The 20370-nt window shown below is 43.3% G+C and overlaps 1 protein-coding gene across 2 annotated transcripts; it reads left to right on the top strand.

Moving 5' to 3' along the window:
- Positions 1 to 903: 903 nt before the first annotated feature.
- VPS37B (VPS37B subunit of ESCRT-I) lies at positions 904 to 15833 on the top strand. 2 transcript variants are annotated; one of them, XM_030460591.1, is made up of 4 exons: positions 904 to 1169; positions 9608 to 9779; positions 10383 to 10465; positions 11562 to 15833. In XM_030460591.1, the coding sequence occupies exons 1-4, from the start codon at positions 1065 to 1067 to the stop codon at positions 12060 to 12062; spliced, it is 861 nt and encodes a 286-aa protein (XP_030316451.1). In that variant the 5' UTR covers positions 904 to 1064; the 3' UTR covers positions 12063 to 15833. The 2 variants fall into 2 exon arrangements, with proteins under 2 accessions (XP_030316451.1, XP_030316452.1); XM_030460592.1 differs by lacking the exon at positions 904 to 1169 and adding an exon at positions 1649 to 1829.
- Positions 15834 to 20370: the final 4537 nt, after the last annotated feature.

Here is a 20370-nt window from a genome sequence, read left to right as displayed (position 1 = left end):
TTTTTAGCCTAAGCAGGTATTCAGCCTAGGCTTGAGCACAATAATGCAGTCCCTTTTTTTTTTGAGATTCACTGTAGCCAAGTCCCAGCCCGGTAAGGAAATAGGAGTTGAGTAATTCTACTGATTTTCCTTCCTAATTTACAGCTGGGCAGTTATAAACAAAAGGAGGAATGCCCAGAGCACTTCCAGGCAGGAGCTCCCTGTGCCTGGTGCTGGTGTGGAGGCTCAGGGCTCAGCTCCTCACCTCACAGATTCCACTCTCCACAAACTCCTCTGAAAAGAAACTCCTGAGCCCCAGCCGTGCCAGGGAGGTGCCTGAACTCTGGGGTTGTTCCAACACCTCCATCCTTCCCTCTCTCCCGGTGCCACTCCAAAGCCTGCAGTGTAACTGTGACCACAACTCCCCAGTGTCCCCACCAGGCCACTGACTCCTCCATCACCCACCCAGGGCCTCAAGACCTGCCTGGCATCACCACACAAAGCCCCGTGAGGGGCTCCAGAGGCCAAGCCTGACGCGGGGCACCTGAGGTGATTCCCCCCAGGGCGCAGCCAGCCCCTGTCCCCCCAGGCTGCTGCTTGGCTGCTCCCCCCCTGCCCTGCATCGCCGTGCCCCATCCTCTCCTTCAGCCAACACTGAGGCGCTCCCATGGGCTCTCCCATTCCCCCCCAGACCCCCTTTTTCCCTCAGATCCCCCCTGCCCGGCATCCGCCATGGGGCACCCCCCTTCTCCCCTGAGGCGCGGGGACTCCCCCGCCCCACTGCCCCTTTGGTACGGCCCAGCACCCCCCACCCCCCCCTCTCCTCTCTCCCCCCTTGGTACGCTCCGCCCCGCGCGCTGCCGCCACGCCCCCCCCCAGCAGGGGGCGCTGAGGGCGGTGCCCACCTCGCGCCGGGGCCACAGCGCGAGGCGCTTCCGGTCGGCGGCGGTGGGAGCGGGGCCGGGGGAGGGGGGGAGAGAGAGGGAGCGGGGCCGGACCGGACCGGACCGGACCAAACTGGGCCGGGCCGGGAGGGAAGGAGAGAGAGGCTGGGTAAGGGGGGATCCGGGCCGCACGGTGCCGGGATGGCGGTGGACGTGCGGCGCTTGGAGGGGCTGAGCCTGCAGGAGCTCAGCGCGCTGCTGGACGACGAGGAGCAGCTCCAGGACATGGCCCGCGGGATGGAAGAGGTGAGGGGCACCCGGGCTCAGGCCTCCCCTCACCTCCCCGAGCTTCTCCCACCTCCCCCCTTTCCCTCGGGGCTCGCTATCCCAACACCTCCGTGCCCCATCGGGGGGGTTCCTGTGTGTCCCCCTGGTGCAGGTGACTCCTTCCCTCCTCCCTTCTTCCCCCTTCTTCCCCCTTCTTCCCCCTTCTTCCCCCTTCTTCCCCCTTCTTCCCCCTTCTTCCCCCTTCTTCCCCCTTCTTCCCCCTTCTTCCCCCTTCTTCCCCCTTCTTCCCCCTTCTTCCCCCTTCTTACCCCTTCTTCCCCCTTCTTCCCCCTCTTTTCCTTCTTCCCCCTTTTCCTCCTTTCCTCTTTTTTTTCCTCTTTTTCTCTTTTTTTTTTCTCTTTTTTTCTTCCTCCTTCCCTTCTTTTTCCCCTCCTTTTTCCCTCCTTCCCTCCTTCCCTCTCTCCTTCCTCCCGGTCCGGTTCGGCGGTCCGGAGCCCCCGGGCTCTCCCTGCCCCTCTCCCTCCCCCTTTCCCAGCCTTTTGTTTGCCCTCGGGAAGGGAAGGGGAGGATGGGGCTGGCCGTGCCCGGGCACTTCTCCCGGAGGATGGGGGCTGAGGATTCGCCCTGCTGAATCGCTCCCGGTTTGTACTAAATCAGGAGGCACCGGCGGGACCGGAGGTGGGATCAGTTTTTCCGTTAATGCCACGAAAAGGAAGGATTTTGTCCGGGTGAAGTCGATGCTATTTGTGGTCTCCATCTCAGCTCAACTTTCTGATTCAAAGCGATATGAAAGGGATTTCTGTCTGCCCGACTTGGTATGCTGGGTGCAGCCAAGGCTGTCAGGCTTTCTGTTGCCTTTTTTTTTCTTTTTTTTTTTTTGCCTATCTGAAATGGCTTTGTCAGTGTCTCAGCCTCTGAGCCGTTCCTTTGGGTCTCTGCTTATTAAAACAAAATAGAAGCCTGTTTTTTCCCTGCTGCTGGGGTTGTTCTCTACTGGTTTTTCACTGTGCCAGTGGATCCAGTGTATTCCAGTTCTGGTCTGAGCCTCTTCCAGGTTTATTTAGCCATGGATGCACCTAAAAGATGTAGCTGGCTAATAAGAAATAAGGTGAAACCCTTTAATGAAAAAAAAAAATGTGCTGTGCTTCTCTGGGTGTTGTATTTCTTGGTTTGGGTTTATTTTTGAATTAACAGACAGAAGCCCTAGGAAAAAAAAAACCTGGCAATATATTCTTGAGAAAGAGTAATGTTTCTTGAGTAAAATTTAACTTTATTAAGTAAAATCAATTATAATTGCTCTCTGTATCCCCAACTTAAGATTCCTGCCCTTCTGGTGCTTCCAAGGAAATTGCTCAGGGATCACCTCAACCCAAACTGCCCAAGTGTTGCCAGAGGAAGAGGTCAGCTGAAAGTTGAGGCCAAAGATCATGAGGTGTCCTGGGGAATGAAACAATTTGTATTTTGAGCTCGGTGTAAATAGGTTTGTGAGAGGGGGGCAGGGGGTGGCTTTTCATCTCAGCTGAGAACTGCTGAAGAAACTGGTGTGGTAACAGTGAGAGAACTTAAAGGCATTTTGGTTTACAAGGGTGCTGGCATCCTTCTGTATCAACACTTAAGTATTTAAGGGATGCCAACTGGTTATAATGGGCTTATAGTAAAGCTGGAAATGGGAGCTGTATTGCTGGTTTCAGCCTCTCCTCTGACAAGGTCCATCAGCAGAAGCTCTCAGTGAACTCTTGATTATTTATTTGTTAATACTTCAAACTGTGGGTCCTAAGTGACTGAAAACCTCATGACCAGAGTGGAGAAGATCCTCTCTCACTGCAGAGCTAAGCCATATTCTCAGGTTGACCCTCTGGTTTTCCTCTTTAGTTGGCAGGAGAAGGCTTTTAAATTGTAGTGTCAAATTCTCCAGGCCTGAGGGAATATTTTGTGGTGTCTGGAAAGTGTGGCTGGGTTTGGAGGTGTGTGGAAATATGGCTGTGCTACTGCTGGCTGGTATAAACCTCTTTTTATGGGGTGCAGAGCCTTTTACTTGAGTCTCTTCAACCAGAAGTGCATTTGCCCACCTTGAAAGGAATTGGCCACATACAAATTCTTCTTCCTCATTCTGGTTTTGCTTCCACTGAATTGTTCACTGCACGAGGCTGTGCTGCTGGATCCTGAGCTTTTCACTGGAAGAGGGAGAGAGGGAAATCCTGAGCATCAAGGAGGAACTGTGGTGAACCCACTGCTGCTCGTGTAGGTATTAGGTTTTCAGTCCATATTTTCATTTTCAGTCCCTACAACCTAGTTTATAGGGTTATTCCAGAGTCCCTGGATGAACAGTTTCCTTGTGGCATGCCAATTAAATCAAGATTCCTCAGTCACTTCTCTGAGCTTACTGTATTTTCAGTGGCAAAGTTGACTAAAGCTGATTATCCCAGAACTGAAAAAAAAACCTTTGCTCCCTTTGTTGCAAGGGAAGCCCAGCTCAAACCCCAGTGTTTTGCTCACAAAGAGGAGGATTTGGAGAAACCACTTGGCTTTCTTGCTAATAGCTAAAAATAGGCACCTTCCAGCCTTGGAGGGAATGTATTTCTGTGCAGCATTTGAGCAGAACTTGTAGATGTCATTGTGGGTGGGTGTGTATATATATATATACACATATATATATCTCTGTGTGTGCTCATGGGCACAGTCATACTTGGCTGAGGAAATGTGCACATGCAGTGCCCTTCATGCCCTGTCCTCAGGTATGGAGAGAAATGGTATCAGAGAGTTAAGCTGCTTTTTCAGCCTCTAAGGTTGTTTTTGAAGCCCCTGGGCTTTTTAGTGCTTGAACAAGGAACATCTTGTCTGATAGAAAGGGGAAGGAAGCCAATTGTCTGGCACTTCTAGTCTTTTAAAATTCAGGAGGTGGTGTTGGTTGGTTTTTTTTTTCTTGTAATCCTTTGAGGTTAATCTCTGTAGTACATCTACAGTATTCATCTTCATGAAATAAAAGTACATTGTTTATAAAAGCCAACCTTGGTGTGATAACACTGAGCAGCAGAGATGGGAGAGTTTGTGACCTGACAGTCCTGGTAGTTTGATGAATTCCTGCTGGGAAAATGAGTTTTCTTTTTATCTCCTGGAACATCACATTAATAAGAGTGCAACACTGTGTTACAGCCTGCTAGGATTCTACTGCCAAAAATTATTTGCTTTTCAAAACCTTAATTATACAAAATGAAGGAGTCAGAAATTTATTCCTTTCCTCTCATTCCAGGATTTTGGAGCACACTGGCAAGCACAGAAGGGCTTTTTGTACCTAACCCTTTTCTCAAAAGCTGCTTGAAAAGATGGGGCAGTGCAGAAAGTCCATTGTAAAACCATGGGAACGTGTGCCCGGGTTTCTTGGATTCCCAGGGCTGCCCTAAAACCACACGGTGTGAGTGGTTATGTTCTTGTTTGCCAAACATGAAATTTAGTTACAAAGTTAGGAATTAGACTTGGTGACAACTGTGGATTTGGCTCTTCCAGCTAAGCAAAAAATGAGTAACCTGCCTGGCTGTGCTGGGCACAAGTTGCAGCTCTGGCTGCCTTCCCTTGCCTCTGGAATAAAGGTTTAGGAATTACATCTTAGGTTTGGTTTCATTTTATCATTTTAAAGCTCAGAGTGACATCACCAGAAGGTCAAAATTTAGCAAATCTCTTTACTTTGGAGTTTGTGTTAATATTTATTACCAAACAGATGTTGTTAGAAAGTCCATTAGCATTCCCCAGGATGTAATGAAAAGCTCTCTTCAATCATCTCCTGTAAAAGAAGTCTCTCTCCTGCTCTGCACCTGTCAGCTCCTCTTTCAGGGGTTAATTTGACACTCCAAATGTGCCTCCTTGCACTTTTGCTGATTTTATTCCTAATTTACAAGTATGTAAAGAGAGAAATGTGGGGATGATAAGGGCTAGAGCAAGACCAGAGACACCTAAAACTGATGTGAATGTACCCTACGTGTAAAGCAATTAAAATGGGACCATTTTAGACTTCTTTTCACTCATAGTTCCTTATAAAACTTTTTCTTGAGAGTACTGGGAGACTACTTGCAGTGGTGCTTGCCAAAGCAAACTTATAATTAGGGCAGCACTTGATGGACTTTGTGGGTAGCTGGGATTTCAGTCCCTCAATCTGCATCTCAGGAGGCATCTGGTCTGGAATTGTTCTTCTGGGAACGTGCTGTTGTTGGATGAATGGGAGTGATGCTTCTCAGAGACATTTTGCACAAATAACTCGTGCTGCAAACCATTATTTTGGAGTAAAAAATAAAAAATAAACAGTAAAAATGTCACTAAGCTAGTACTAGCTTCTGTTTTAATTTTATGCTGCATTTTTCTTCCTTTTTAGAAAGTGGGATGAGCTGAAGCTGCAGTTGATTAAAGTTGGAGAATCTCAGTTTTCAAGCAGTTGTTACTGCCTGGTCTTGGAAGTGCTTATTTATTAAAACATTGCATAAAATTATTTATTTCTGCTAAAGAAACTTTCTTTTAAGCATTTTACATTTTGAAATGCTGCATAAACCATGGGGTTTTGTCTTTAATAACCTCCTTGTGTCCATGCCTTCATATTCTTGCACCCAACAGAGTTTGGTTTGAGTGATCTGCTCAGTGGTAGGCAAATCCTTCTGCCACGTAAATCCTTTTATAAGCAGCTCAGTATCATTGCCTCATTTGTCCCATTGTGTTGGTTTTTTTTTTTTTTTTTAATATTGTCTTCTTTCATTATGTCTTGTGATTCTGACTGGTATTTCTCATCTGTTTTCAGCTGAATGTTTCCTGCCTGATGAAGTGCTCATGACCTCAATACTCTTGTTAGCAATTCTTCTCCAGGGGTGTGTGTTTCCTTCTCTAAAATTCAACTTTTTTTCCATTGCACTTCTAGTGGACAGGTGAACCTCTGGTGCAGAAAGCTCCCCCCTGACATGCACACAGCTGACACAAAAAAAAAAAAAAAGAATTTCTGTTGGATTTGTTCCTTGCTTTTCTATTGTGTTGGGCTTGTGGAGAGCTGGGAATGGATGCTGAAAGCTTGCTTTGTGCTGCAGTGATAATCTTAATAGACTGCTGTGCTGGATCCTTGACTGCTGGATGATTTTTCAACTGTTTGTTTTAAATTTACCAGCATTTTTGGAAAGTTTTTCTATAGGACTTCTTTTTAATTGATTTTTTGGCTTTTCTGATTCCGTGAGTTAACTTCTAAATGCAGTGGAACAGTTGCAGAAAAGTTCATTACGTGGGATTTAGCAGCAGTAGCAGAGATTATTCTGGTGTGTCAAATTGTGCCTGTGTTCTAGGAGCATTGCTTTGGTATTTGCATGGGTTCTGTTTGTTGTGAAATAGAATTTCCTTGTCCTGCAGACTTCAGCCTTTTTATGTGCCCTGCATGGGTCTTCTCCAGCTCCTCCTTAAGAATGTCATTCCTGAGTTTCCCTTGTATTCCAGGAATTAGTTCTTCCCATGGTTTTGAGTAAGATTCAATTTGAGTTTCTCATCTCTTCAACTGTCCATTTTTAAAAGAAATTTGACAGACTGATGCTGGAAGTAAAGACTTCAAGAGTGACCCTTGAACTGATCATTGAATGTCAGTCATGGTTTTTGTCCAACTTTGCAGAGAAAAATGATTCCTTTTTAGAAGTGGTATAATGTGGTAGTATTAAAGTCATTAATCTTGAGTAATTTCAAGCACTGTTGCTTTAAGTGAGATTACCTGAAATTTTTCAGTTTTAAACCAAGTATTTAAGACTTTGTGCTAGGTTTAGACTAGTCCATAGTTGCTAGATAGCAGATGCCAAGGACAGGATGTCACTCAGCATTAGGTGTAGGGAGGTCATAATAATTTTTTTCTTATTTTTACAGCTCAGGTACCTCATTTCATGCTCATATTTATTCATCTTTACACAATTGAAATGATTTAAGTGTTACTCAGAAAACCATCATAGAAAGTTAGGCACTTCCTTCCTCCTTCTCCTCCCCAGTCCTGCTGAGGGACATTGGGATCCTTGAGGCAGAAGAGGGGTTTAAAAATAGGGTTTAAAACACCACAAAAGCCCCAGTTGACTTCAGGAAGCTTTTTCAGTTATTCTGCCTGTTTAACTGGAGCTCTCCCTTCTCTCCTTTTATTACATGAGTTCAGAAAATGATTCCTTTTCCTGGGATTTGTGCTCTTGAGGGTTGGAGTGGTTTGTGTCTTGGCTTTTGTCTCTCTGGAGGAAACACCCAGGGTCCTCATCCTGGATGAGGATGGAAGTTCACTCATAAAACTGGCTGCACAGCTGCTTTGAAATGAGCCTGTCAGCCTCTCAAGCAGTGGAAATGCAATCACCAGATCAAATGGAAGTCTCTTGAAGGAAATGGTTTGCTCATTAAAATGGTGAAAGAGGAGAGCCATGAATCTTTTTGCATGCGAGTGAACAAAGCTGGTGGTGATGGAAAGAAGCTGGATGCCAGTAACTAAGCAGTTAAATCATGTGTGGTTTAATTCCTTTCATAATTACTACAAAAACCTGCTAAATACCAAGGCTTAGGCTTTCTGAAAGTGACAGTCTAACAGCATTGGATCCTATGAGAGAAGCAAAAGGAAAGAACCAGTTCAAATTATTTTGTGTTGGATTCAAACGTGAGAATTTTCCTTTTATTCTTGGAAAGGATTCAAGATGAACACAAGCATAGGGCTGGAAGCTTGTTTAGGCTTGATGTGAGAACCCTGAGAAGACAAAACAGTGTCACAGATGCAGTTTCTCCACCTCTCACAGGTTAAGGGTGAATTTTATTTAGATTGATGTAAACTTTAGGACTCAGCATTATCCCTGCCTTGACTTTTTTTTTTTTTAAAGTGATTTAGCAAGACCAGGGTGTAAGAGAATAAAACTTTGGTATTTGAAGAGCTGGGGCCAAAGATGTGTTTAAGTATTGAAGCAGTTTGGAATTTAGAAGATTAAGGCAGTGTGTAAACATTTAAAAGGAACTAATTGGTTTTGAAGACTCTGTTGCTACCCTTGGAAAACATTTTCACCTGATGCACCCAGGAACACCTGGATTCTGCTCCTTTTCTGAGGCTTTTGAAGAGCTTCTGTGGGTTTTTTCTTTTCCTGTTCCTGAGGTGTGGCTCTCCTGTATCCACCCAGGAGTGTCCAGGAAGAGAATCCACTGCAACTGCCTGTAAATATGATCTGTTGTGGCTGAACAGGGATGATGTGAGCTAGAAGAGGCATATTGGAGGTCACAAAGTGTACCAAGCTTTTTGTTGATGTTTGAAGGCAGCTTAATAGAATCAGTCTGTTGTGCCATGAGAAAACTCTCCCACTTGTTGATTCAGACTGAAAATCTGAAATCAGATCTCTCACCCTTTTTTTTTTTTTTTTTTTTTTTTTTTGGTTTTGTTTCCTTTTGGTGTCTGGATATTTTAATGAATCTAATGTGACAACCAGGGCAGGCTTCTCCAAGTACTCAGCTTTCCCAAAGCTCATGAAGACTGTTTTGATCAAATCACGGGTGTGTGAGTAAACTCAGAATCTTGCCCAATCTTGGTTTTCTGAGAACTGTAATTTTTCTTTAGGAGCAATGTCTTTGGGCAAGGGTATGTTCAGCAGAAGGATTAAACTGAAAAATGAGCTCTTGGCAAGAATCCAGGATTGATTTAACATACTTGGGGAGGAATATTCTGGAGAAGCACATTAATGATGCAGTCCTAAGGTTTAGCATTTTAGTAAGATAAAGGGTGATGTTTCTTTGCAGTCTTACTGCATGTAACTGCTGGGATTTGAAGATATTTTTAAAAGCAATTGGTGCATTATCTGTCAGTGTTCATAGCTGTGAGGTTGGTACATGAGGTGGGACTGAAGAAGCATCTACATTGCATCCTCAAAGGAGGGGATGTGTCCTTGCCCACAACACAAACTCTGAGTAATTATCATTTCCAGCTTGAAAAGAAACACTTTAATGAGCACTCTGCTGCATGTAGAAAAATATGTGAGTGACTTCAGGTCAGTATTAATCAGTAATAATTCCTGTTCAGAAAGTGACTCCTTCAGAGGTGCTCCCAGCTGGAGGGAGATATCCTTATTTTCAGGGTAATTTCTCCAAAGATCTTTCCCCTGTGAGCTTCAACAGTGCATTTTCAACATGCTGTTTGCAGCACAGATCTAATTCCTTCTAGATGATACACCAGCAAAATAGTGTAATAGTAGAGCAGTAAAAACAGTGTTTGTGAGAAGATTTTTGCCTAGCAGGAAAGAAGAGATCATGTGAGAAGAGTGTAATAGTTGAGGCTGATCATACCCACCAAAACAGGAGACATTCCCATGGTTCATAAAACATCCAGAAGTATTATGGTCCAATGCCATAGTTTATTGAGAAGCTTTGAAATTCTGCTATTATCTAAGCAACAGTTTGACTTGCTTGATATTTTCACTGTCATTTCACACACTTTTATTTTTTTCTAGGCCCAAAACGTTCAGCACAGCAAGGACATGACTCTTGCCAGCAACCGTAGTCTGGCAGAAGGCAATCTTTTGTACCAGCCAAAGCTGGAGACTTTGAAATCAAACCTGACTGAAAAATATCAGGAGCTGCAAGTCCTTTTTGAAGCATACCAGATAAAGAAAACAAAACTAGGTAACGTTTTCTGTTGACAGTTGTGATTTGCTGTTTTCTGAGTGCACGTTTCTTATTTGGGTTTTGGTGTCTCATTTTTAGATGTGTGAATTAGGGTACAAAATGAAATGTCATTCTGAGGTAGATCATGCTCCTAATGGTTTATTAAGTATCTGTTACACCTAGTAGCAGACACTGAGGATTCTTTCTATGAGGATTCTTTCTATTACTGTGTGGTTACCTCCCTGTTGTTGACCTACGGGTCTGTAAGTGATCGAATTAATTTCCCTTGCTAAAAAGCAAAGCACAATTTGAATTTTTGTTGATGTATCATAAATCAAACAGCACATTACATTTACCTTCCTCATTTCATACTGAATTACCAAGTGTTGTGCATCTGATACTGCACAAAGTGCTTTGTCTTTCAGCATCACTGTAATCACATTTTGGCTTTTAGCGCTGACAGCATCCCTAAACGACTTAATTTATTTTCTTACAGTAGATCATGCTATCATGGACAGTGGAGTGAGCTGGTTGTATGGGTGTGCCTGTGCTTGCTGAGGCTGTACAGCTTCAGTTAGATGTCACTTGTTGTCATTTACTGTTCTTTTTGTGCCATTACAGACAGACAATCCAGTAACGCTTCCCTGGAGACGCTGCTCGCGCTGCTTCAGACAGAAGGGGCCAAGATTGAGGAGGACACAGAGGTAAGGGCTGCACTTCAGTTCTGCCCCTTACACCATTACCAAAGGCTCTCAGTGCAATAGCTGCAGGGTTGTGGTGACCATGTAACAGGCTAAAGGGGTATTTTTCAAAAAGTGGTCTGGTTTCTGCTTTGAACGTCAGTCAGTTGGTTTCAGGGACAATTTTTTTATCTGAGTAATTTTTTTACTCTTGAAGTCTTTGATGTTTAAGAGAGAAAACTCTTAAGAAAAAAAAGCCAAGCTCTCTTACTTCCTTGGCATAGAATATAAATGTGAAAGTTTGTTTTTTTAATGGTGTTTGCCTGGTATATGATTAATCCATTGCAAATGTCAATTAGTAACCTAATGAAAAACTGCCTGCCCTGTTTTTTCTCCCACGTTTCTGGTGAAAAATTCCATTGTGATTTGAACATATCTGTCCAGCCACCAGTACTCACTGCTGCTGTGCTGCAAGTGCCTGAAGGCTGATCTGTTTTCAGAAAAATGGAAGTGTTTGGTTTTTTTAATTTCTTTGCCTGTAGGACATTCTCTAGAACCACATCAGGGGAAAAATCTGCTTAATGGCCCTGAGCTGTGATCACACAAAGGCATTCCCAGGACAGTTGGAATTTTGTGATTACATGTATGGTCACCTCTCTTTATGAAACCTCATTTACCCAAAGCTACAAGGAAGTGTGAGCATTAAGCCAGGCTTAGCAGTAATCTGCCTCTCTGTACTGAGGCTTGCAGAGTTAGTTCTCAGTGTTTCTGTTGGCATTGCAAGCAGCGCAGAGCTGTAATTCAGCTTAGCTGGCAATCTGGAAAGCTGTTGAATTTGATATGTACCCATCTCTGGTGATCAGGGGAATGTTCAGAGCTAGTTTCAGATGTTCTTACTGCTGTTGCTTCAGTGTAAATTTAAGCAGAGATGATACTGAACTCCCAGTGCTTCTGTGAGTAATAGCTGATCCAAAACTGTGCTCAGAATTCTTAGTGTGCCAGTCCTCTTCCATATGCAAGCTGGAAAATCACAGGCAAAATGATGCTATTTTTAGGATAGAAGCCATTTAGATTCTCTTGCAGTATGCTGTTTTCTCAAAGATTCTTCCCTCCTTGACAGAATATGGCAGAAAAATTTCTTGATGGTGAAATCCCACTGGATTCCTTCATCGACGAGTACCAGAGCAAGCGCAAACTGGCTCACCTGCGGCGGGTGAAAATTGAGAAGCTCCAAGAAATGGTGCTGAAGGGACAGAGACTTCCCCAGGGCCAGCCACAGGCTCAGCCCCGACCACCCGACCCAACACCAGCACCTCAAGATTCCTACACTTTGGATGCAACCCCTCCTCCTGCCGTTGTGCCCCGACGGATACCTCCCCCTCCACCTTCCTCGGTCCCTGCAGGACGTTTCCCTACTCCCTTCACTGCAGCCATGAGTTCAGGACCTCCTCTTGCTTTTCCAGGTGCTCCCTACCCTCCTCTTCCTCCTCGACCAGGAGCTCAGTCTGCAACTCAAACACCACAGCCAGGATACCCATCTCAGTTTGTACCACAGTACCCTCCACCTCTTCCCCAAAGACCACCTCGCCTTCCACCACACCCTGGCTTTATCCTCCAGTGAATATTTTGGTGTCCTGACTTACCTATTGGTGCTTCTGTTTCCTTTCTCTCCCCATCAGAGACTTGATGTAGGCAATGGAAAGCCTCTGGTTTTTGCACAACGGAGTACAAAAATCCAAGCTGTGGCACAGAGGTTTGCAGTTACATTTGGTAAATGTGATTATCTTTGTTCTCAAATATCAGTGACCACGAGGTCTGTCTAGGAAGGGGGTAGGGTCTTAATTCTGTAAATCCATCAAATTGTGAAATTGTAGAGTGGATTTCCTGACGTTACAAACCTGAATTCTTTAGTGATGGTGAATCAGCATCCTTTTCTGCTCTCATGCTGGATGGATGTGTGGCAAACTGGGAGCTGTTTGTCTCTCTAAAGAATTCTTTGACAGTGCCAGTGTTTGGTTAGTAACAACCATCTGTGAGTCCTGGGCAGAGCATCCTTTGCAGCCTGCCCAGACAGCAGCATTTTGTGGCCAGGTGCACAACGTTTCTAGAGCTCACTGAGCTGAAACTTGTCAGAAAATGTTCTGTGGTTTTTTCAACAGTGAAAGTTACAAGAGTTTCACTTCTACATTTCAGTCATTACATTAAAATTTTCACAGTAGAAGCACACACTCCTCCCACTTCTAAAGAGCTTGAGACCCTGAAGGTCCTGGTCTCTTGAAATTAAACTAAACTGTAGAACCAGTTTAGAGTTTTGTAGAAACTTTACCAGGCATTTTTATTTCCTTGTCTATTAATACTCTTTCTTACAGGTTTTTTATTTAAATGTTCCACACCTTGGATACAGCAGTGATTTTTATTTTTTTTTTACACAGGTGCTTAGCTTTTGATATCATGTGATTCCAGGAATCTAAGCAGGGTATTTTCTTATTCAAATACTGGGTTTTCATGTGATTACCCACTTGAAGCTCCACAGTTTCATTTTATCCTCCCAACTCAGTCTCTCACTTGGAAGAGTTATTTTTAACTTTCCCATTTCCTTTAGTTTTGCAGTTTTTGGCATCCATCTCTGTCTGGAATTTGCAGGTAACATTCTGCTGCAAGCAGGCAAAACAGGAAAGCTTTTTGAACTCCATGCTGGCTGTTTGCATATTACATAATTCTTTCTTGACTTTCTTGTGCCTCTGAAGGGGGGAGGCAATTTAGGAGAGCTCAGATTTCGTTCTCAATGTGACTTTTGAAGCCTGAAGTGCAGACACATGCTGGTATTTTAATCTGGCAGTGGGGGAGACAAATCTTAACACTTGTTGCTTGCAGAGAATTTGTCCAGAAATTCATTGCCAATTTCTCACATCCACAAACAACTTCCAATTAGTTCACAATACTTTAGGATATTCACATTCTGTCCTAGCCCCTTGATTATTTCAAAACACTTTCACATCACTGTCCTGGAGTACACTACATTGTTTGGAAGACTGTATTCAGTCAAAAGAGAATTTTTATTTTTTTTTTTTTAACATAAGGCCCTTGACTATTCCTTAATCATTTCCTCTGGAGTGTGGCAGTTGCTGGCAAATACTAATCTGAAATTAAGCTCATAACAGGAAGTTCTCCATTCTGAAAATATGGTTGTTTGGCTTGCTTTGCCTTCTGAAAACAAAGGGCAGAAGGTTGGTCAGTGTCAGTGGCATCTGAACCAATTCCCCAGTGCAAGTCTAGAGGGTTTTGTGAAGCAATGTGCATTGGATTTGTTTGCAAAGTGTGCTTTTTCTGTAATCTAGTGATGGTACAGGATGTGGTTTGGGTTTTTTTATTTTTTAAATAATGTAATATCTTGGTATTCTTTTCTCACTGAAGCTTTGTATAAGCATGGTTAATTATGACTCGTTTCAAAGTAATTTTGCTGTGCTATTAGTGCTGATATTTGGATGGCAGCTCTTGTATCTGAATGCTAAACATGTCTGCTGTAGAAATTATTTCTGTCCTAGAAAGAATTAAGGTAGGTTGAGGGCTACCAGGATGGTAACTGAGTACAGAAATTCATCCTTTGAGCCTGCTACACAAAAATCTCTAAAACACTCTCAAATTAGTTTTGCTAACATTGAATAAAAACAGCCAGGTGTATTTTACACTTATCAAGTGCCAACTTTTTTTTTTCTGAGGGTTGAGAATCCTCTGAGGTGTTGGAGGTGATGGATAAGTGTATTGTGAATTTGCACTGCCTTTTATGTATCTAACTTTATTGGTATTAGGAGCCTAAAAATATTTTTACTACTTGTTAAATTTTCTGTCTTTTGGTACCTTTTGTGATAACGTGACCTTTCAGGGATACTTTATCTAAAAACAAGACTCTTGTGCAAACTAAATACAGACAAAGCTAATGCAATTTTTCTGGAAGAAAGCAAACCAATGCATCACTGCATATGCCTGTGGCTGATGTGCCTTAGGATCACTACTTGTGATTGTAATACTAGGATATTAGCAATTTTATCATTTGAATGGCCATTGCTTAACTCTAAGGGCTCTTCAAGAGCACTTTCTTTTAAAACAAACCTCACCCTCCTACAGAAAAAAAGAAAGGCTGTGTCTGCTGTTTGCAAGCTTATAGTTGCCTTCACTGATGGGTAAGTTTGAACACAGAGATAATGTAATTAATGTGATGTTTCAGTTATAGCAACCTGGTAACTGAAATCCAGCTGCTCATGGGAAACGTTTTGCCATTAATTGTGTGTGTTTGTGCACACAAACTGTAAATATATACTTGATGCTGGTCATGTTTAAGGGTAAAGGAGAAAATGACTGTGGAGAGCTGTTTAAACCCTTGCAGAAATAAACACAACAAAACACTAACTTGAACGAGTTGGGCAAGAGATGTGTTGGTGCTTTGGACCTCTTGCCCTTCAACAGCTTCTCCTGTTCTTTTGTAGCTAATAAATAAATTCTGCTATGCCTAGGCTGTTTAGGATCATACTAATTTGCACTGTTTATAAGATAGTGAGATTAAAATGCCATAGGCAAGCTGAGACTTGAGAGGGGGTGACTCAGTATGCTTGCCAAAATATATATATATATTATTATTATGTTGTCTTGAGGATTTTTAATGTTTGCTGCAAATAGCATATACTTCCCCTGAGCAATTGGAGTGGAGAAAAATCTCTTAAAAACGATGTGTAACATGGCTTTAGAGTGTTGGTAGCATTGAAAATGCTCTCTGTAGATGGTGTGACTTCTGCCAGTCTTTTTGTGTGTGCAGTTTTGGGAGTGCTGACTAATCCAGGTGTCTGCTGTTAGCTTGGTTGGTGAAGGATCAGCACTGAAGGCTTCCAGCTCCAGGATGAATTTCCCTGCACTTCAGTGCTGTCTCCTAGAGGAAGCAGAGTGGGTTGTCCCAGCACAGCTGCTCACAGAGGTCACCTTGTGACCAGGGGACTCTACAGAAGATAAATTTTTGTGTGACACTGGGAGGCAGAGCCTTGGGCACAGTCCTGCCCTGGGTAATGGTTATTATTTAGTGCCCCAACTTCCACAACCTCAGTCTTGACCTCTTTTGGGACTTCTCTGCCCTCTCAAACTGGAATAATGACTTAGATACAGTGCTCACATCAACAGTTCCTGTAGCCTGAGTGTAAAGCTACTTGGCAAACAGGGAGTTCAGAGGAGGTGGAGTTGTCCTGCACCTGAAGTTCCTCTGTGTAATCTTGGACAGTAATAAAAGGGCAATTTTATATGCCTGGTGAGTTGTGGAACGTACAGTGGATTTGTTTGCATAATAAAGTCTTTCTGTAATCTACTGTGGTCTGATTTTAAATAAAATAGCATATCTCTCTTGGTGTCATGGTGCTCTGGTGGCTTCATTTAATCAGGGTGCAGCTAACATCTTGCAGTACTGATGGTGGATTTGAAAAAGAGAAACTTGCATTTCTGCCAAGGCAAGTTAGGAGAAATGAGTCAACCAAAGTTATTTAGGAACATGAGTCAGAGGGCAGAAAAGACCTGATGTAATTTTCCCTGATAATCTGTCGCTTGAGTAGCAATGAGAAATAGAAACCCTGTTGCAAAGCAACTGATAAGACATGGAAGAAAAGCCCTTTTTTAATTTGTTTCTTGATGGGTTCCATTTGTGGTGGCTGAGGGATGTTCCCTACCCTCCTGCTGATGCAGAACTAGGGAACAGGAAAGCTGGCAGTGCTGCCTCAGTGCTGGTGGGCAGGGGAGGAGATGGCATTCTGTAAAAACTGCAGTTCTGAGGCTGGGCTGGAAGAATTTCCAGCTTGAAGAAGATGTGCAGAGAATATCAGGTGGTGGCAGTTCTGAGGCCCAGGAGATGGTTCTGGGCACCAGGAGATGGTTCTGGGGGGGATTGTTCTGTGTGTGAAGGGGGAGTAACCCAGGATGCTCATCTTGCCAGGTGGGGCAGTCAAATGTCAGTTGTGTAATGGATAAAAACACACACAAAAAAATGTCAGCAGTCCCCTGGCAGCATTTCCCAGGGGCTTGACTTGTCCCTTCTCTCTGGAACCTGGCTTTGAAGGCTCTGCAAGCCCACACAGATCCCTCTGTAGCTCTTGTTCCTGTAATTTGAGTCCTCTTCTGGTTCTATATTAATAATCAACCCTGAGATACGTCTGCTGTGGGGATGTCTGTTGACCTTTCTGAGACTTTGTCACCCAGAAAAGGACACGTGTGATTACTTTCCAATTCTTTTGTGGGATTTTTGCCTCAGCTGAGGTTTTAGGGAAGTTTTCCTCAGCCTGGTGCCTCCTCCCTGAAGCAGCCAGGCCCTGGGCAGACTGGGGAGCTCTTGGTCTCAGGTGAGGCCAAATCTTCATTTTATTTCCTACCTGCAGGACAAATCACAGATTGCTGAGGCTGGGAGACTCCTTAGCACATACATTAAACCCTGGATCCTGCTGAAGGCTAAAGGCTATTTTCTACTACTCCTTATTACCTCCAACCTCTTCAAGGATGCTTGTTCTGTACTCATGTAGGTGAGGAGTAGGAATTCTTTTTATTTTTTCTTCAAAGTTAAAAACATTTCCTCTCACCACACCAGCTGATTACAAACCTCCCAAGGTGCCAGCAGAGTTGCACATTGCTCTGTCACCTTTGCCCAGGATGGGGCTGATTTCTGAGAGTTTCATGAGAAGCTGCCTGCATCCTGGGGAGGATGGTAGGTGGCAAAGTGGCTGCACTGAAAGAACAGCTGGTTGAGGAGATAATGCTGATTTTAGGATAAATGTGGAAATGGAATAATAACCTTTGGGCTGAGATGTGTGTTAGTTGTCTCACACTACCAGAATGGGTAGATGGTTAGTAAGGAGAATGCATAATACTCTGATTTGTTTCTGTTTTGGTTTAAATTGGCATCCTTAGGAGGTGTTTAGTGAATTATTGTGATATTTCTGTATTTTCCAAGTCATTTTCCTGATTGGGCTGTTCAGGAAGTACTGAGAATAGAGGCAACTGGTGCCTCAGTCCCCACTTCTGGCAGGTTTGGCACAGAAGGGCAATAAAATAACTTGCAAATGGGTGGCTGCTGCTCCTGGCTTTAATTCAGGGCTCTCAAAACCATACTTTTACAGCAGTTTTTTTTTTAAACCTGACTTCCTAGAGCACAGAGCAGTGTTTTTTATTTGTGTGCTTGATTTCAGTGTTTGTTTTTTTGTTGTATTTTTTTTTTCACCCCCCTGATCTGAGACACTTCTGTTTTGTAAACTCTGCTCTCTACAGGAATCCAGTTCCTGAACTTCAGCTGCTTTGTGTGTTTGTGTTCAAACTAATTTGTGGTTAGTGGAGATTTGGCTGCTGCTGGAACCAAAGGGTGGGGAGAGGAGGGCTTTGCTAACAGCCTGTTTGAAAGCTGCTGCAGGAAAAAAATCAATTGCACCATCCTAACTTGGGTGGAAGGGAGCAGAATGCCACATTTCACTAATTCTGCATGGTTATTTTCCAGAGCTTTGCTTAGAGGCACTGAGTAAAGTTTGTTCTCAGTTGCACATCAAGTTAAACATCTTCCTGTCACCAGGGCTACAATAATGGTATTTAAAGCCATGAGCCAACTGGATCCTGTGCAGCAGGATGTCTTGACAGAGCCTCATAATAAACCTTTGTCTACAGAGTTTGCAGTTGTGATTTCTTTATTTTAGTTTTCATCTTTCAAAGTGCTTTCCGACAAGTATAAGAGTTAATAAAACCTTACCCAGGCAATAAGCTTCAGGTTGGTATAAAAAGTTACTTTAGCACATAACTTATACTTTAGGTGGCTTTTGGGGTTTGTTTTTATTTTTTGCTGCTATTTTTTGAGCCTTTGCTGGCCTGAGTTCTTGTACCTACAGCCATGTTAAGAACTCATCTCTGTAACTCATGGTGATCACTGAACAAGTGTGAGTTACCCACAGCATCCTTCTTAAAGCCACATTTTAATTTTTTTTAATTCTTTAAACTGTCACTAAAGCTGTGGCCAGACTTAGGGCAGTGAGCTCTGGGGCAATGAGTGTTTTTCCATTAGGAAATGTAATGGTGTGAGTGGGTAGGGTGATGTCAGGCTCCCATCCTTATCATCCTCTATAAATAAACTGTGAGCAAGTGCAGCAAGCACTTCCTTGAGCCAAAAGGTTTCTGAAAGACACAAAAGTCAGAGGGGCAGAGCTGCTGTGTCATGCCAGACATTGTCACTCGACGTGGCAGCAGCCACCTGAGGGACAGGGCTGGGTGAGCCTCTCCCAGCTCTGCCCTTCCTGCTGTGGATCAGAGATTCTTGGAAGCTTCATGGAAAGGCAGAGCAGGATGGAAATCCTTGGGATGGAGAAGCTCTGGATGTAACTTGCAGGATTAACCCAGCTGCTTGCCTTGCCCAGTAACACCAGTATTACCACCAAAGCCTTTTAATGGGGCACGTGGCTGGCTGGGAAATGAGAACTGTGGCTTCTTGCTGTGCTGCCTGGAGTAGTTGCTCAGAAAACTGGAAAGTTTGTTCTGTGACGTGCATCTGCAGCAATCTTAAGCAATCATGAGACTGCTGCAGAGCTAAAATAAAAAATAAAATACCTTCTAAATGTGTTTTCCTCAGCTACAGCAACTTGTACATCTAGCAACCTGCATGACAGCCAGTTGTTAATCACTGACACTAAGAGCACTGGGGTTTACTGGGGCTTGTATGAAATTGGTTTGTAATGGGTTCTGGGGGCTGGAGAGGGCAGAAGGAATTAGATGAAAATGTTAATTTTAGTCTTTTTTCAAAAGGACCCTCAACAAATCCCCTCTTAACTACAAAGGCTCTGTCTTGACCCCTTTGGCCAAGCTCCAAATCCTTCCAGCTCAGTTTCACCGGTGCATCCAGGTTGCACCAAGAGGTGTGGTGACCCTCAGCCCTCACAGGTCCTCCCAGTAATCACAGAATGAAAAAAAACAAAAAACAAAAAACCCAAAACCCAACACATCTCTTACAACACATTTCTTGCAGGTGTGTTTCCATGGGCCTGAGAAGCACAGGTAGCAGCTACCCAGGCTGGAAGGCAGCACTGATCCTGCCCCCCATGCTGCTAGGGCTGGATTGGTTTTTATTTATTTAAGCTCCTTACCTTAGGTAAAGCTGCTGCTCACCCTGGCTGCCCCTGAGAGCTATGGGGTGGTGATGGGCAACAGAAATGAATGTGCTGCCCTGCCTGGAAGAGTGCAGGAAGCCTTAGTGACAGAGGCAGCTGCACAAATACAGATCTACATGCAGATAAATATTAAAAATATATGCAATCATATGTATATGTGTGTGTGTGTGTGTATAAATATATGTAAATAATATATATGTATATATATAATATAAATACAAATATCTGTAGCTAGAGATAAAAATAATATATTATATATAAAAAGATTATAAAGGATATATTACAAAGGAGCACACACAGCACCATACACACACATATATATGTTCTCCATAATATTTATAGAGATTTTTAAGGCACAGATAGATAGGATGCTCTGTATTTATCTATAGAGAGAGCAGTATAGATGTATCTATACACATATTTACCACTGCAGCTACAGATATATAAGTAGAGAGCTAGGAAGTGTGACTGTACAACTATACATAGATATGTACACAGAAAAAAAAGCCCAACATGATACATATATAGTTTGATAGCCATCTGTATCTATATACCTAGGTAGCTATAGGGCAAGATATAGATTTGTGTGTAGATTATATGCACACAGGTATGTACATACAAATGTGTCTATTCATACCTTCTCATACAGATATATATATATGTGTGTGTGTGTGTGTATCACACATATATAACCCCACACCCCCCCTCAGAGGGCACAGGGCCACAGCACACGTCTGTGTCCCTTACAACCCCCCTACCCCACTCCTG

This window comes from Calypte anna, chromosome 15 (assembly GCF_003957555.1).
Source record: "Calypte anna isolate BGI_N300 chromosome 15, bCalAnn1_v1.p, whole genome shotgun sequence".
Classification (NCBI taxonomy): Eukaryota; Metazoa; Chordata; class Aves; order Apodiformes; family Trochilidae; genus Calypte; species Calypte anna.
The sequence above is the reverse complement of the archived record's forward strand: the minus strand, read 5'-3'. Positions and strand labels throughout refer to the sequence as shown.

Bases quoted from the DNA above. Each gene is read 5' to 3' on its own strand.
- VPS37B (XM_030460591.1), top strand. From the start codon at position 1,065: ATGGCGGTGGACGTGCGGCGCTTGGAGGGGCTGAGCCTGCAGGAGCTC. The intron at 9,780-10,382 runs GTAACGTTTTCT...GTGCCATTACAG, and splicing joins GATAAAGAAAACAAAACTAG to ACAGACAATCCAGTAACGCT. The intron at 10,466-11,561 runs GTAAGGGCTGCA...CCTCCTTGACAG, and splicing joins AGATTGAGGAGGACACAGAG to AATATGGCAGAAAAATTTCT.